This window comes from Lates calcarifer, linkage group LG18 (assembly GCF_001640805.2).
Source record: "Lates calcarifer isolate ASB-BC8 linkage group LG18, TLL_Latcal_v3, whole genome shotgun sequence".
NCBI lineage: Eukaryota > Metazoa > Chordata > Actinopteri > Centropomidae > Lates > Lates calcarifer.
In genome coordinates this window covers 18,083,237-18,100,743 of record NC_066850.1, presented here as the reverse complement: position 1 = coordinate 18,100,743, position 17,507 = coordinate 18,083,237, and the positions used below count along the sequence as shown (strand labels likewise).

Sequence of the window (17,507 nt, the reverse complement as noted above, 5' to 3'; positions counted from 1 at the left end):
GAAATGTTTCCAGGTCCAACCTAGCAAGATTGGTGTTGTGACTTTGTTAGGGGGAAGGGGTCATAACATAAAAACCAGGTGGTCCAAGGTTTGTAGCAAAATCATAAACTTTTTAATGAACCAACAGGGACTACATACACAACCAGAAAGCAACAATAAAAGAACAAAAAGATAACAAAGGCCCAATGGATGCTACTTAACTTAAAGAAATAAGTAAAACAATTAGATAACAAAATGAGGACTCCACTCAGGAACTAGACTAGGAGGAGGAAAGAATTAAATAAAGAAAAAACTGAAAAACCCCCCCCCAAAAATCGACCAATCACACCAAACCAAATATAACTGAAGTAGCGCTGCTAAGCTAAATGTGGCTATACAACGGGAAAACCTACGACTGTGTGAGAAAACATCCAGGCCCAGTTATCTTAACCAAACAAAAAGTGGCACAAAGTGGCTCCATATCTAATACACGGTTTTCTTAAACCCACACACAGGAGATACTGTCAAGAATTGGAATTACAAAAGGCGCAAACGGGCGGCCAGAGTTTAGAGCCACCGTGAATGCAGCTTTACCCTGGTTTTATACTGCGACGTCATCGCGCAGAGCCGAGGAGCAGCAGAGGGACGGGCCAACAAAGGATTCCACCAATCCCAGACCAGCGCTCACACAGCACAATTTGCATAATATATAATTTAAATTGGCTAGCTACGAAGAAGGAGAACAGGAGTTAACAAAGGCCGTATCAGACTTTAGTTTACAGGCAGAGCTGTGCAAGGGCAAAGGGCTGATAGAGAGCAACAGCTAGGTCTGTTTTCAGGCCTTCCAGCTCCCGGAGGCCCTTGTTACCCCTCATCAGTAGCATCAGGGAGGTGTGTGATCAGTCCCAGATTAATTCTGCTGCAGGACAGTGAATCCAAACACACAGTCAGCATCATGAAGAACTGTCCTCAGAGACATGAAGGACAAGAAGTCCTGCAACAGATGGTCTGACCCCCAGAGTCCTGATCTCAACATCACAGAGTCAGTGTGGGATTACATGTAGAGACAGAGACACTGAGACAGCCTGAATCCACAGAGGAACTGAGGCAACTTCTCCAACATGCTGGAACAAACTACCTGAGTACAGGTGTACTGAGGAGAACTGGAGCTGTGTTGAAGGCAAAGGTGTTTGCTGCACTGTGCAAGAGGTCAATTGATGAATAAAAACGAATCACTAGATTATTTTTGACAGCATCCTCACTTTACCTTTAGTGGCTAAAACTTTTGCACAGTACTGTATATTGTATATTTTAACTGTATCACGTTTCCATATACACTGATGAGCTTTCATCATGTAAAAACAACACTTTCACTGCTGAGTATCTCAGTGGGTTTACCACACTATCAATGAGGAGACCAGTGCAGTTATCACTACTCACTGATCATCAGCCACTAGATGGCAGACATACACCAGAGAGCCTGATGATCCAGGGACGTGACATGTTGTGTGGTCCACTATGTTAAATACATATTCTGTAAGATACATACTGTGGGCAGCTTCAACCTCATGAGTTAACGCTAAGATTATTACCTTAGTACTTAACTTCACTGCATTTATGAGCCTGTTTTCCGCTTCCTCAAGACCCCAAGCTTTTAAAAGATGTTGTCAGACTCAGCTGCAGAGAAATGTGTGTATGATGCTTCATATAATGAAAATATTTCATTTGATGCAGTGCTGCATCATGTGCTCCATAAAAGAAACTTGGGTATTTTACTGTTTTACTTTGATATTTAAGCACTGCTACATGTTTTTATTCTCCCTCTGCTTAATTCAACATCTTTTTCTTCCACTGTTACATGGCCAAATAAAGTGTTGAAGGTCAGCAGTTGTGTTTCTGCCAGAGTGCCTTTCAGCAAGGCATTCTCATCATGGCATGTGTCCAGTATATTCAAGCTCACATGAATTTGTAAGATCTGAAGTGTATTTCTCTCTCAGTGGGTTTCCTGTGTCGATGTCGGTGCTGCAGGTTCATTTTGGCCGCTGGCTAATCGAGGGCAGCCCCTACGTGATCCTGTTCGACATTGGCTCTGCTGCCTGGAACCTGGACCGGTGGAAGGGGGACCTGTGGCAGACCTGCAGTATCGGCCTGCCCTACCACGACAGAGAGGCCAACGACTCGCTCATCCTGGGCTCCTTGATCGCCTGGTTCTTCAAAGAGGTCAGCTGGTGTTCAGTCTGATGTTGAACACTCTGCATCAGTCAGTCTTACTCCCTGCTGCCAGTTGTGGTTACAGAACTGTGAAATAGCTGAGTGCAACTTTAAGTTAGTAACAAACTCTGCTGTTTCCAACTCTGAGTCATTTGTTGTTTTCCAGCTAACAGACAACCTTGGAGACAAGCCAAATGTCATTGGTCATTTCCATGAGTGGCAGGCAGGGGCTGGGCTTATTCTCTCTCGCTCCCGCAAGATTCCCATGGCAACAGTATTCACAACACATGCCACCCTGCTGGGACGATACCTGTGTGCTGGGAATGCAGACTTTTATAACAATCTGGACAAGGTGAGCGGCCAGGAGAACTGGCCATGCAGTTTACACCCGCATATATACTCTGTACTGTCACTGCTGGAAACTAGACTGTAACAAATATGGACACAGAGCAGAACTGAGCAAATTATAATGATTCTGTCATATGCACTGGATGCAGCAGACACTGTACTTAATATGTGAATGAACGTGTCGTGGATACACAAAGGAGGAAAAGGGGGGTAAAAATGGGAACCCTCTCACTTTTAGATCCTATCATAGGTTGAGGGGCTCTTTTAAAGTCTGGAGTCAGTGTTCAATTCTTGTTTCCATCTTTACTGAGGACATAAAATCTTGTCCTTCGTTGCACTCTTTTTTTAACCATAAGATCTCCTTGATGTAACAACAATTTTCAAAATCCCAGACAAAATAAATACTGGAAGAAAATAATGGATAATGGATGGATTACAGACAGACATTTGAAATATATATACATATATATACCTTCAACCAAAACATGTTTCTCATGCTACCTATGTAGTTTGCCAAAAGTCCGTGATCTACATATGGAGCTGTAAAATCCTATCATCCATATGCAACACATTACTATAACAACAGCAACACATTTACACACTCACACACACACACACACACACACACCTCTGTCCCATCTCTACTTGATCTCATGAAGATTAATAGTGTGCCAATTATGACAATTCACTGGTTATGTCTGTGTATTTTAAGCTTTAGGCGAGTTGTTTGTCATATTAGAGATTAGAGAAAAGCAAGAAATGCAAATGCACACACGCAACGTAACAGAAGGAAATTGCTGTTATTCATACACCATTTGGTAATACAAGGCTGCACACATATATACAGCTGCTGTCAGATTCATTTTCACATTCTAAGGTTCAGACCCAAAATCGCAGCCTTTTAGAGCTGCTTAGAACATCATTAGTGATGCTGAGTTGTGTGAAGGGGTCAGTGTGATGTTTGCGATTGGCTCTTCTCTGCTCAGATCCTAAAGGTCAGTATGGACCTAAAGGCCACTCGCTGACTGAATGGATGATTGACAAACACCTTGTTTGTCAATTATCCATTCAGTCTGAACAGGAAGTCCAAAGGAACTTCAGCTATTCTGTAAATGGAATCATATCAATATGCATTTTCAGCTTTGTTGACTCTGACACACTCTGTAGCCAGGATTTAGAAACAAATGAAATCCAAATAAAACTGGTAAACTCTGTTCTATTCTATTCTATTTATTTTTTTTATTCTAATCCACCCAACATATCCCAGTAGTCACGCCATTTAAAATCACCTACACATTAACATTTTTTGAAGTGTGGTGGCAAAGTTGCAGTTTGATTGACATCCATATAATGTTCATGTATGGCATCATTTCCCATTAGTATAGTAAAAAAGATTTTTATATGCACAGTCATGCAAACACACAAACAGATATGTATGAACTCAAATACAAATTGAAGCAGATCTGGGATCTGACTGATACTTACACTGTATTGACCTGTTCCTTCTATGTGAGTATGTGTGTGTGTGTGTGTGTGTGTGTGTGTGTGTGTGTGTGTGTGTGTGTGGCTCTGACTTAAATTACTCTTGGGGAAGTTTCAGACTAAAGACCAGTTAATTGGGAATGGCATATCCATTACTTCTGACTTTTGGGTTAGATTAGGCTCAGGGTGAGGGTAAGGCAAGTAGTTGTTAGAGTCTCCAGGAAATATATAAGTTCCCCAAAAGTGACTAAAGTAAACGTGTGTGTGTGTGTGTGTGCGTTTTGTAGTTCAACATTGACAAGGAGGCAGGTGAGAGACAGATCTACCATCGATACTGTCTGGAGAGAGCGGCGGTCCACTGTGCTCATGTCTTCACCACAGTCTCCCAGATCACAGCAGTGGAGGCCAACCACATGCTGCACAGGAAGCCAGGTGGGGAAGATTCTCACTGTTATAATTCAATACTGGATTTCAGTACTGGATTATTAAAGCCCTCCTGTTCCTGTGTTGATGGTACAGATGTGGTGACCCCAAATGGACTAAATGTGAAGAAGTTCTCAGCCATGCATGAGTTTCAAAATCTACACTCCACCAGCAAGATCCGCATCCAAGAGTTTGTCAGAGGACACTTTTATGGGTGAGTTTTTTCATGTAGTTCTGATCCATCCCATGTAGAGGTGACCCAGTGCTTTCATTTAAGTGAGCGGCCATCAAATTTTGATTCTCTCATTATAGGACTATATTGTGTCTTCAATAAATATTGTAATTCTTAACCTCCTGGCAGTCATCTGGACTTCAACCTGGAGAAAACCCTTTTCTTCTTCATCGCCGGACGCTATGAGTTCTCCAACAAGGGAGCGGATATTTTCCTTGAATCACTATCCAGACTCAATTACCTGCTGCGGGTGAGGTCCTTAGGCTTTATGGATTCAGGACTACTGTATTGCATGCATAAGCATATAATCTAATCACTAGTTGTTGTCCTGTCCCCCTCTGTTTCCCTCTCTCTCTCTCCACAGGTCCACAGAAATGATGTAACAGTGGTGGTTTTCTTCATTATGCCTGCCAAAACCAACAACTTCAACGTGGAGTCACTGAAGGGGCAGGCAGTACGCAAACAGCTCTGGTATGCTATACAGTAGTTTGAATAACAGTCCAATACAAACAAAATTAGATCGTACAATACACACAGTAGTACAGTATATACACACTTACAGGAAGGCAGCAGACATCCCTCTGATGCAGATATACACCCACCAACCACTTAAAGAAAACCCGTACACCGGCTTATTCAGCCAATCACGTGGAGGCAGTGCAATGCATAAAAACGTGTAGATCCAGGTCAGGAACTTCAGTTAATGTGAGCTCAGTGACTGTGACATGATTGTTAGAGTCAGACAGGCTGGTTGGATTTCTCACAACAGTGTCTTAAGTTTTTACTCAGAATGGAGTCCAAAAACAAAACCATCCAGTGAGCAGCAGGTCTGTGGAGAGAAACACCTTGTTGATGAGAGAGGTCAGAGGTCATGGTCAGACCGGTTGGAGCTGATAGAAAGGCTACAGTAACTCAGATAACCACTCTTTACAACTGTGGGGAACGGAAAAACATCTCAGAATGAACAGCACATCCAACCTTGAGGTGGATGAACTACAACAGCAGAAGACCACGTCAGGTTCCACTTGTCTGTTTTAGGCCATTTTGGAAGGCATCAACCACTACTACCAATTCTGTTTAGTTTGAAGGAGTTGTTGACACTGGAACAGTTGAAGCTGCTTCCTCAAGGGCACCTTAGTATTTGCTATGAATGAGGGCAAGCACTTCTTCTTTACTTTGCCCACCCAGATTTGGATTTAGAGACACAGCTGGAGCTCGTGGGTCTGGATCAGAAACACATTTCTGAGTTTTGTTGTTTTCCATTTTGCTCTCACAGGGATACAGCTCACACAGTGAAGGAGAAGTTTGGAAAAAAGCTGTATGATGCTCTGTTGACGTACGTATATGGATACTATATGTGAACCCAGAGCTTTATTGATCTTGGGGAGAGATTACATTGATGTCAGATTGCTGTGTACATCAACACACCGTCTGTAATACATGAAGATAATGCAGGGTTTCTTCTTCTTCTTCTTCTTTTTGTTTGCTTTGTCTTCAGAGGGACAATCCCTGATATGAATTCCATTCTGGACAGAGATGACTTCACCATAATGAAGAGAGCCATCTACGCCACTCAGGTACAGGAGCTTATTGATACCTGTGTCTTCCTCTATATGTGTGTGCATATATATATGTATATATATGCTGAGTTTCCATGAGGATGCACTACCTGAAATATATCCTGTAATCCTCAGCTCTGTTTTTATAAATGGAGAAGACATTTCCCCAGCAGTGATCAATGGGAGCAATGGCCCCTGTTGTAAATCAATTATAGAAGGGCGCAGGGGATTCCATTGAGAAAAAAGCATGAATGAACGTCAGCGATGCAACCAAGCCGATCGTGGGTTAATTACCTTCCTCTGGCCCAGACTGCGGGTCAATAGACTGGCTGTGTTGAGGTGATATATGTTACAGCAGAGTCTTACAAGCAAAGTGCCTATACAAAGGTCTTTCTCGATTAAATGAATTTATGCCAACGTCAATATTTCAGTGGTTGGAAATGGAGTGCGAGTGGTATTGACTACAAGTGTGGGGGGGAGTGATGGAGCAGAGACTCATTCTGATTGCTGATCGGATTGATTGGATTGCTGTTGTGATTATTCCTCTGTCTGTCATTTTTTTCATTTGCAGCCCTGCCCATTTCCCCTCTACCCCCACTTTTCAATTACAGCCCTGTTTATTTCACAAACTCTGATGAGCAGTTGAGAAGGATGTTGCACTGAAGAGTTGCTCCCCTTTAAACCAGCAACATGTGAAGCCTTTTAAGATGAATTCAGACGTTGAATTTGTTTATTTTGTGTTGTGTTAAGAGTCCATTCACACAAAATAGAAAAAACACATTTCTCTTTCTACGTCCAGTTGTTGTCCAGGTTTTGAGATTTCTGTTGCAGAGATTTCTGCCTACAGCCCAGTGCAATAGAGGTTTAAGGAATTACATTTGCAGTGTTAACAGCATTGAAATTTTTATATATCATTGCAGATAGTAGATATAGGTTGAGAATAATTGTTTCGAATTACCTAAACAGCTCATGAATATGTTGGGTTTTGAATGATTTCCCCAATATATATATTTTTGCATATCTTTCTTCAGATGTTATAACCTTTTCATAGCAGCAGTTTAATTAGTCCAGTCTTTGATTGTCATTCAAAAAACATATAATCTAATGATCAAACTCATTCATAGCTTTTTTATATATATAAAGTATATATAAAAGGGAAATTAAGTCTGAATTCAGATACTCTCAGGATATGTTGAATAGAGTGCTGTCTGTTTCTTCAGGTTGAGCCAGCCTGCTAACCTGGTAAATGGTAAACCAACTCTGTTGTTGTTTTCCATATTATTTGTATTTCTTAAGTCATTCTATACATTTCCAGCTGCTTTGAGGGAAATGACAGGAAACTGTGGGACCTATAAAATAAAGCATAGCTGGTTTTGTTCTGTGTTGTGCTGTGTTGTGATCAGACCTCATTAGCCCAGGGTTTAGATAATGCCTGCACTGATCAACATTTCTCAGAATCACATTCTGAAAGGTTACCAGTTGCACAACACTGACTCAAAGACTCATTATGTTATTTCATTGCTTTAGGCTTTTTGTGATCATATGTGCTGGACAAATTGCACATGAATACGGACAGTAAACATTGTCCTCCACAGAGACACACACATACAATGAGGAGAAACCAGACTTTTAGTGCTGGGTGCTGCAGAGATATGAATTCTCAATTAACATCTTTCATATCGATTGATTAGTTGATTAACATTATTATTCCTGAGGGAAAATTGATTGTCAGTGTGGGCATGAGAACAAAAACTATGACGTAAAAAATCAAAGATCAATGAAAAATGGTCACCATCATCGACCCCTTTAAAATGACAGGATGATGATGATGATAAAAACGTATCATTTATCCCGTCATTAATCAGTAACTGGTTCACTTTGACCTTTCTGTTTCTGTCTGACCACTTGTACGTTTCTCTGTTTTTTGGAACATGTACTTACTGCAGAGACACAGCCTGCCTCCAGTGACCACTCACAACATGCTGGACGACTCAACGGATCCCATCCTGTCCAACGTCAGACGCATCGGCCTGTTCAACTCCAGAAACGACCGCGTCAAGGTACGCAGAGCGTCCTATATGCTCACTTCATGCGTCTGTTATTATTGTATCTGCATTTCATGTGTAGGCTGTGATGTACAGCTGTCTGACCAACACGTTTTCTTATCGTATATCATGTCTTACTTATACTTTTTTATGACTATACTCATTTTCAAGAGTCTGGGATATGCACAAATGAATTTTTTTGACTAAAGGTGATGATAGAGAAAATGTCAGGTTGTTATAACAATTGCTCTGATGCCCATGGATATCTACTGTTATATTAATTGTGGCAAGTTAAACACATGTGCAAGAAAAAAAATGGTCTTAGAGGTGGCAATAAATGAAAAGGTCAAAAGGTCACCAAAACATTAAGATTCATCCTCTGGGAACCATAAAAATCCACAGTCCACAGTCGATCCTGTTGAGTTGATAAATGGCAAATAATAGCCATCTGTTTTTCCACAACCTTATGTTTCTATTCTATCTCTCCTCCCCTCAGATCATCTTCCACCCTGAGTTCTTGTCCTCCACCAGTCCCCTGCTGCCGATGGACTATGAAGACTTTGTTCGTGGCTGTAACCTTGGAGTGTTCCCCTCCTACTATGAACCATGGGGATACACACCTGGTAGCCTTTTACCCTCACCTTACAACCTATCATACGCAAGCGCTCATGCATCCTGAGCCCCGTCTGTATCATTCTGTTAGGATGGTCAAATCAGAAAATGAAATCAGCTTTTATCAGTCGCCCTCCCAAAATATTATTACATTCAAAATGGACACAGCAGCTGTAATTTGCCACCTGAACGCTTGACAACAAATGACAGCAACAAACATAACAGGGCGGAAAAGAATGCTTATTTTCATCATCGATTAATCTGCTAGTTGTCTTCTCAACCGATCAATTATTTGGTTTATAAATTATCACAAAACAGTGAAAATTGACCAGCACGACATTGTAGAGTACAGGGTCATTTCACCATATGTCTTGTTATGTTCAACCAACAGTGTACAACACAAACATTTTAATTTATTACAATCTAAGTCAGGTATAAGACTAATAAAAGCAGAAAATCCTTCCATTTGAGAAGCTGAAAACATGAAATGCTGCTGTTTTTGACTTGAACAATAACCTTGAATTTCAAAATAGTTGCCACTGTATTTCTGTTTGATGGACTAATCAGCCCTGAGCTGTGTTCTGTGTTCCAGGTGAATGTACTGTGATGGGCATTCCCAGCGTGACCACCAACCTGTCAGGTTTCGGCTGCTTCATGGAGGAGCATGTCTCAGACCCTGCTGCCTATGGTATGGACACACATAAACACACACATGCACACACAGTTTGAGGCAGTACATGTGTGTTCATCCTCAAGCACTGGCTGTATTTGCACCACTCCCTCCTCTCTCTCTCTCTCTCTCTCTCTCACGCAGGTATCTACATCGTGGACCGGCGGTTCCGTTCCCCCGAGGAGTCCTGTAACCAGCTGACCCAGTTCATGTTCAGTTTCTGTCAGCAGTCACGGCGTCAGCGCATCATCCAACGAAACCGCACAGAGAGGCTGTCCGACCTGCTGGACTGGAGATACCTGGGACGGGTCTGTTTCTGCTGCACCAGCAACAAATAGCTGTTTTATAAGAGGGAGACTATAACATGATCTTTATCAGGCAGGACAGGAGAGATGGATATTGTAGGTCTACTGCTTTGTTTCCTCCTGTTTTCTTCCTGTTTAAACAGATTCTCCCATTTAGCCCTTTTTATTTATCTGCTATCAAATAGGGTTAGGATTTATTTTGGAAAATACATCAGATTTAAATTCGGGATGGAAACAGGCGTGTTCATTCCTGTCTGTTATCCTCAAACATCTTTAAACTCAAAACAAGGGAGAAAAACTTGCAAGATGTCAGTCTTTTTTTTTTTCTTCTAATTGCTGATGTACATCTCTGCTGACTTGTGATTGACAGTTCTACATACATGCCCGCCATCTTGCACTTAGCAGAGCTTTCCCTGAGAAGTTCAAGATGGACCCCATGGCCCCTCTGAAGGTGAGCAACACTGTGCAAACAAGAGATTAATGGACTAGAGGATGAAAACTTTGCCAAATCCCCAGATCATTGATTTTAATGCTAGAAATTGTTTGAACATTTGGAAGTGCATCTGGCTCTGCATCAATATTTATCTGTTTTACTCATTTCAGTTGCAGTATATGCTATGATGCCTGTCTGACTAACACCTTTACGCACTTTTGGGGTTAATAAGCACGATATCTCTGTGGTGATACAATCTGAAATCTACCTCTCAGTGGTTCCCAGTGAAATGCTCTTTTAAGAACCTGTAAACATATGTACATGATAATCCCTCTCATGTACTGACTGACTCACAGAGCACATATTGTTGGATTTTACCCACATTTGTCAGACTTTAATTGACAGTGTAACATTTGGATGAATGACAGGACATCATTTCGGATGGTGCTGAGGCTGAACACTGCTGCGCTACATGAAATAAGACTTTCTCCTCTCTACTGTTGCTCTCCTTCTCATTCAAGGACTGTGTCTGAGGCCAAATTTGATACATAATTTTCAGATTTCATATAAATTTGGATTTCAATTTAATTGTAGTGTCAAGATCAAAAACATATTCATATGAGAGATTAATAATTATCTGGTTGAAAAGACAGGGGGAGAAGTAAAGGAAGGAAAAAGGGGGAGGAAAATGAGGAAAGAAAGAAGAAAAGGGAAAGAAGAGCAAAGGAAAGGGGGAAATGAAAAAAGGGGCAAAGGAAGCAAGGGAGGAAGTGAGGAACAAAAGGAGGGGAAAAGGAGTGGAGTAGAAGGGAGAGAGAAAATAGGAAGAAAAGAGGAAAAAAAAACTGTTACAAGCAGAGGACTCTGATTTTGCAGCTTCTTACCAGCACTTGAACGCACCACATGATGAGTACGATCCATGAAGCGCCTGATCATGATGGATAATCTGTCTGTAATCAATCTGTGTTAGAAGGTTTTTATACAAATGAACTGCAAGCTGCTTGGGAAAGAGAAAATCATCAACGGTATACTAAATCAATAACTTTCCCTCCACAGACGGAGGGTTTCCGTTACCCCCGCCCCTACTCGGTGCCCCCCTCTCCCTCAGCCTCCCTCCACTCCACCCCCCACCACAGTGATGTGGAGGATGATGACGACGAGTCCTATGATGAAGATGAGGAGGCCGAGAGGGACCGGCTGAACATCAAGGCTCCCTTTGCACTGGGTGCTATGCCTGAGGGAAAGAAGAAGCAACCGGGAGAATCAGGAAACTGAGATTCACTATGAGCAGTTTATTCAGTCCCTTAGTACTTCTGCTTGGTGTACATGGAATAATCACAGAAATGAAATAAATATTTCAATCTGATTATCAGATATACTGTACACTAGTGAGGGAGAGCACACTTCCCTGCCCACTGCTGTTACCTGCTGTTCTTCCACTTCTACTTGTGCTGTCTACTAAAATCCTCAACTCCGTCACCTGTCTCCAAGGCTTTTTGAAAGTTTGTGGATTTGCAACAATTAAAAAAAAAAAAAAGAATATGCTAAAGTAAGTCCTGGATCTCATGAAACCTGGACGGACCTGGACCTGTTTCTTCGTAGTTGAGTTTTAATTATGGTGTCCCCCAAGGCTTTATTCTTGGCCCACTGTCGTTTTCAGCATACATGCTTCCTCTCAGTCAGGTTATGTAGAATAAAGATGTTGTCTACAGATACTATGCAGTCTTATGTTCTAATGCAATCACATATTTGTAACAGCTGAAATAAGTGTCTGATTCAGTGACACAGTGAAATAAAAAAAAAAAGCATTTTACAAGTTTTGATCCTGTGTCTTAATTGTTCAGTTATCACTTGGTTTCTGTCTGTTCTATTTTACATGTCCGCACAGTAAAGTAAAGTCATGGGTCAGATGTGCATGTTTGGATTTCAGTTGGCAAAAACTTCGTCTACATTTCCAAAGAATGCTGTTGAGGTTTAATTTATTCATTCCTCTGCCATCCTCTTCCTCCTCCTGGTCTAAGAGCGAAGATGAGGGAAGTGTGGGTGGAGACTATTAGTCCACTACATACATACATCACATTACTGAGGCTGGAACTGGAACAAATCATTCTACCAGATCTTTTGATTCTTATTTCTGTTTTACAAAGTAAAGAATATTTTAAAGTCATGTTGCAATGATTTGGTACATTTTTTTTTCATCTAATTTACATATTATATTTTTCCCACCTGGACCACAGTAATGCACTTTTCTGTGGCATCAGTCAGAACTTGTTTTTCAGCTTAATGAATGGATGTATACTGTGTATTTTGAGGAAAACTCCATGATGGAGAGTATATAAATGTAAATTTCCCACAAGTGGGATAAATAAAGTCTATCTTATCTTATCTTATCTTAAAGATATAATTTAACAATATGTTGAAAAGTCATTGAATTGTATTTATATGAGTATGGGAGCAGGGGCAGCACAGTGGAGCAGTGGTAAGCACTGTTACCTTACAGCAAGAAGATTCTGGGTTCTCCCTGTGCCTCTGACTTCCCACAGTACAAACACATGCAGGTTAATGGGTGACTCTCAATTTCCCATAGATGTGAATGTGAGTGTGACTGGTTGTTTGTCTCTATATCTCAGCCCTGTGATAGACTGGTGATCAGTCCAGGGTGTACCTTGCCTCTCTGGATGGATGGAGTTTGGGAGAGCTGTGTCGAACAATAAGGAATTGCAAGCCACAAGAGGTGACAAACCCCAATATATGTTATTACTCTATTTTGGCACATTACAAATATAGGGCTACTGATAGATGAAAGCTGGCATAGCTTGGAGCTTTTAGGTGAACCTCTGTTAACTGACATAGTTATCATCAGGCTGCTGGGCACTGAAGGGTTTCTGAGCTGAAATTAAATTCCCCAAAACTGGAATTTGTGTAGTTGTCGTGTGACACAGCAGTATCTTGTGTGGACCAGAGAAAAACATTGTGGATCTGTTGAAAATTAATTTAATTCTTTACAAAATGCCTGTTCACAGTCCTCTTTGGAGCAAAATACATGACATGGACAAAGGTTTATGAACACCTGAACCTTCTTGCTGTATGTGGCATCTGAACTTATGGTTCCAAAATCATGTTCACTCATAAGGTATGCTGTGTGTATGTTTGTGGGCAGAAGTGTCCACATACTTTTGACCATATCTTCCTAAGAGATACTATTTTCTGACTTAGCCAAATCATATGTTTTTTCTTATTTGCATGCTCATAAATAAAACCCTGAGTAATTTGTATACTTGACATGCCATTATACATACTGTATGTTTATCCTACACTTTGTGATCAGGGGGGAAGATTCCCTCAACCTTTCATCAAGGACGTTTGAAGCCTCAGACAGTCTCAGAGCAGTAGTGCTATGAATTCAATCTGTTTTTATTAAAACATCACATTTCAAACAGTCAGAGAATACATATTTACAAAAGGCTGTTCTCCCTCACACTGGACAGAACAACTGACATTCAAAGACAAAGATGATGTTTTCTAGCAGCTTTACAAATGTATGAAAGACTATCAGAAGAATTCTCTCTTCCACACTGGCAGCTCCTGGAAATACACCTCATCTGGGTTTTCATCAGCTAGAAGAGAAAAAGAGAAAATTACATACAGTAATGAAATTAAAATATAAATCTTGATGGTCAAAAGACATGCAATCTTTCATTAGGAATTCCTTGTAGTTCCTTAAAAGTTTGTGGATTATAGGGGAAAAAAAAGTTTAACCTAAAAAGTTAAATTAATAGATTACTCTGAAAGACTTCATCTCTCTCTGGAACTCTTTGTCCTGCCGTATCAAGAAGTCACATTCAAACGACAGAAGGAAATTGTGAGTCGTATTTTGACTTAAATTGGACCTTTATGATGATATTTGTATCCAAGACTGTGCCAGGTTCCTTGAATTTAATCAAAAAAAGGCCTTGAAAGTTTTATGAGCATCCTTTTTCAAGCAGGTGGTCAGAGAACGGGATGGTAAGATGCTTTTGTGTTTGAAAACATTAAAACAGCACAAAAATGAAGCGCAGACACAGTGCTGTAGAAGAAGTTACCCAGTACTTATACTTATCTAGTTGTAATAATAGTTATCCAGGAGATGGGGGCAGCCCTCACTTTGTCCTTCAGTTCCCCAACTTTTACAGTTTGAGTTTAAATTCTTCAGTAAAATCTCTTCTGTCTGTCCAGCTGCCAAAATCCAGATGTGTAAGTCTCTGTGTTGATGAAAATGTTTGGGTTGTTCTTACTTTTATAGCATGCTCACAGCAATAAGCTTTAAGAGCAGCAGTGTTCCTCTGCATAAAGAGGCAAACACAACAGTCTACACATAAAGATTTGTGTGATTTGATAACACAGCAATTTACACTGACTCTCTTTTTCTAATACAATTAGTATGGAAAGCATTATGACCAATACCTTCCATAATATACTCTTTATATATAACCTTTTAGTATGCCCTGTACATGTGCTGCAGCTGCTGTGTGTCAGCTGATATCAGATGCTCGCTCACCTCCCTCTCTGGCCTGCTGCAGGAAGTTGAGCAGGACAGTGGCTGCCTGGTCCACACTCAGCTTCTCTGTGTTCTGACTGCGGGTCTCTGACAAAGACCAAACACCAAACACACATTACGCTCATGGATCAAAGTTGACATCAGCTCTAAAACTATACACACACATATATAATAGTCAAGTTAGTTGTACCTAAGTGTAATGTGTCATAGACATCTCCTTCTTTTCGGTCCTCTGAGATGAACCTGCGTCCCTCTGGAAAAGAAAAAAAGTTTTGGAACATTGTGACTAGAAGCAGCTGAGAAAGCACTTCTATATGTATAACTACAGAATCAGTTTGTCTAGCTGTAGTAAGAGCAACATGGAGCTCCCACAGTGTTCAATGATTAAAGAAATGTTTAAAAATAAGTGAACACACACACGATATGTAATAGCCAACACACCATTGTGAAATAATCCAATTACCATCACATCTCTCTCTCTCCCATACTGTCACTTTTCATCACAAAGTCATAAAGTAAAATCTCAATTTAATACAATATACATTATGAAACCATTTGTTATTTAATACTGAACACTTTGGATAGCATCCATGTTATCAGTAGGTAGATACATACGTGTGCCCTTGAGGTACAACATAGCCTGCGGAGTCCAATTTCTCCGTTGAAAAGAGCCCTTACAAACAAACAAACAAACAAACAAACAAACAAAAAATGTTTGCTGTTTCTGCCTCTGCTCCGCTGTTCGTTAACAGCCATTCAGTCAGTATAAATCACTGTCAGATTATGCAATTCAATAGTTTCATAAAGAGAAATAAATCAGCTGTACCTTCGGTGCACTCCACGACTGTGAGATAAATGTCGCCAGTAGTAAAAGGGTGAGGACATAAGTTAATGTGATGGTCCTCAAAACCTGTAAATGGGAACAAACGTCAGCAACACAGCAGCACCCCTCTCACAGAGAGCCTCAACCTGGCGTGCGTAATTAACGCAGTACGCACAAAATACGCAGCTTCTCCAAACCTTAAATTCATGGAGTAACTTTGAAATTAAAAAATACAAACATTGTAACCATAGATATATGTTCAGATATGAACTGTGGCAGTCAGAAAATAGCAGAGAGTATTAAACTACATTTAAAAACTGATGGAAAAGGAATTAAAGTTGCTCCATGAGCGTATTCTTCCACCTAATTGAACCCTAACGTCTCGTCCATTGTACTTACTTTCATTGTGTCAGAGGTCCTGGTGTCTGGTGCCCAGCAGGGAGGATGAGAGGATGACAGGCTCGGAGTAAACTCACTGCAGCCGGTGTTCCCTCTGCCTGTATTTATATCCTCCGGGGTGGGGAACCCTCTTTGCTCCGCGCTCCTTCATGATGTCAGCAGCTATAGGTCACGCCAATTTGATGAAACGGGGGCGGCTGGGAGAGTGGATGAACGGAGCAACCGATCAATTCTGCTCCTTTCACTGGGGGCTGCGGTGTACTGTAAATATTTCTGAATTAAAACCGGTGCCATAAGTGCTTCCAGCTCCCCGGTAGTTTTTCAAAATTACTCATGTTGGAGCAGCGGCCCGTCAATGTAAAATGTGGACTGGCTCTGGGTGGTGTCACTGTCGATAGGAGCTGTAATATTTTCCCCATCTGTGGGCATATTGATATGTTTGTGCTGTGCTCACTGGAGCAGGACACCAATAGATGAGAATTTGTGAATGGAATTATCCAGAGTCCGCAGAGTCAGTGAGACTGGGGTCCTGAATTTTACTGTCAGTGATGTCAGACAGTCTACAGGGATATTATGAACTGTCAGCTACAGGTTACAGGCCAGGGACGTAGCCAGGATTTGTAGAAATACTGAGGTCATGAGTCAAGTCTGGTTGCTGTAATCACTCCTGTTCATACTGGCCATCAAATAGTACGGTCCCTAACGTGCTTCCAAAGGAATACTGTTGGAGTCATCCTTATCTCAGCTACATTTGAGTTTTAGGGTATTTGGTTAATCAGGCTGCTTGAGTTTTTATGCAAACATTTACTGGGTGTATGGATATTGGATGTTGTAAAGAGTCAGTAACAAGACAAGAACAAATAACCAACGACATGGATGGCAGATACAAAGCTAAGTTCCATTGTATATTTACAAAAGTGCCACACAGCAAAACATTGTCATTTCACAGGTAACTTCAGGTTTCAACGCTCTGAACAGAAAGGCCCACAGTTGAAGAATTAATTTATTCAGGGGATGTAGTGGCTGATGTCTGTAATGATGAGGAATTTTCTCTCCAAAAACACATGGAAACAGGGGGAATCTCAACATTTAAAACCTGTGTGAATCTACTCAACAGAGAGCTTAAGGACACTGGATGGATGGATGAATGAAGAGAGGACTCTAGCAGGATTGGTAGCACATTCTGATAGAACTAAAAATGCTCATTCGGATATAAAGGTGTGTGAAGCTGCAGCTGCTTCAGATTTTACAGCTGGATTATATTACAGGGTTGAGCTGAAGTTCTCAGATTTGAAAAAAGTTCATCTGTTTATAAAAATACGGAACTGACTCAATCAATCTAAATCACTGAAAGCAAGCAGAATTAGTCTGTTATGAAGGATCATACCAGTGTTTTACAGGTTACAAGTCCACCATAGGATATGTTTACTACAACCTGGGTCTCATTTC

General features: G+C 40.9%; 2 protein-coding genes across 14 annotated transcripts in view; one reads left to right on the top strand and one right to left on the bottom strand.

Annotated features, from left to right (window-relative positions):
- The window catches only part of gys2 (glycogen synthase 2), a 42,207-nt gene that overhangs the window by 3,895 nt on the left and 20,805 nt on the right, over positions 1 to 17,507 (top strand). Inside the window, exons 3-16 of one of the 13 annotated variants that reach the window (XM_018700335.2) lie at positions 2,008 to 2,199; positions 2,357 to 2,542; positions 4,308 to 4,452; positions 4,540 to 4,657; positions 4,805 to 4,925; positions 5,040 to 5,146; positions 5,952 to 6,011; positions 6,174 to 6,252; positions 8,181 to 8,294; positions 8,776 to 8,902; positions 9,484 to 9,579; positions 9,706 to 9,869; positions 10,237 to 10,317; positions 11,356 to 11,970. The exons of 1 other annotated variant lie outside the window; for it this stretch is intronic. In XM_018700335.2, coding sequence (XP_018555851.1) covers positions 2,008 to 2,199; positions 2,357 to 2,542; positions 4,308 to 4,452; positions 4,540 to 4,657; positions 4,805 to 4,925; positions 5,040 to 5,146; positions 5,952 to 6,011; positions 6,174 to 6,252; positions 8,181 to 8,294; positions 8,776 to 8,902; positions 9,484 to 9,579; positions 9,706 to 9,869; positions 10,237 to 10,317; positions 11,356 to 11,574 — 1,809 coding nt within the window. In that variant the 3' untranslated portion in view covers positions 11,575 to 11,970. Of the gene's footprint in view, positions 1 to 2,007; positions 2,200 to 2,356; positions 2,543 to 4,307; positions 4,453 to 4,539; positions 4,658 to 4,804; positions 4,926 to 5,039; positions 5,147 to 5,951; positions 6,012 to 6,173; positions 6,253 to 8,180; positions 8,295 to 8,775; positions 8,903 to 9,483; positions 9,580 to 9,705; positions 9,870 to 10,236; positions 10,318 to 11,355; positions 11,971 to 17,507 lie in introns of those variants that run through there. 11 more of the 13 variants (XM_051077901.1, XM_051077899.1, XM_051077904.1 and 8 more) reach the window with 11 other exon arrangements.
- Positions 13,702 to 16,719, bottom strand: spx (spexin hormone). The gene is made up of 6 exons (XM_018700332.2): positions 16,059 to 16,719; positions 15,663 to 15,746; positions 15,452 to 15,509; positions 15,027 to 15,089; positions 14,837 to 14,923; positions 13,702 to 13,916 (listed from the first exon to the last, which is right to left on the bottom strand). Exons 1-6 carry the CDS (start codon positions 16,062 to 16,064, stop codon positions 13,852 to 13,854), a joined length of 363 nt encoding a protein of 120 aa, XP_018555848.1. The 5' UTR covers positions 16,065 to 16,719; the 3' UTR covers positions 13,702 to 13,851.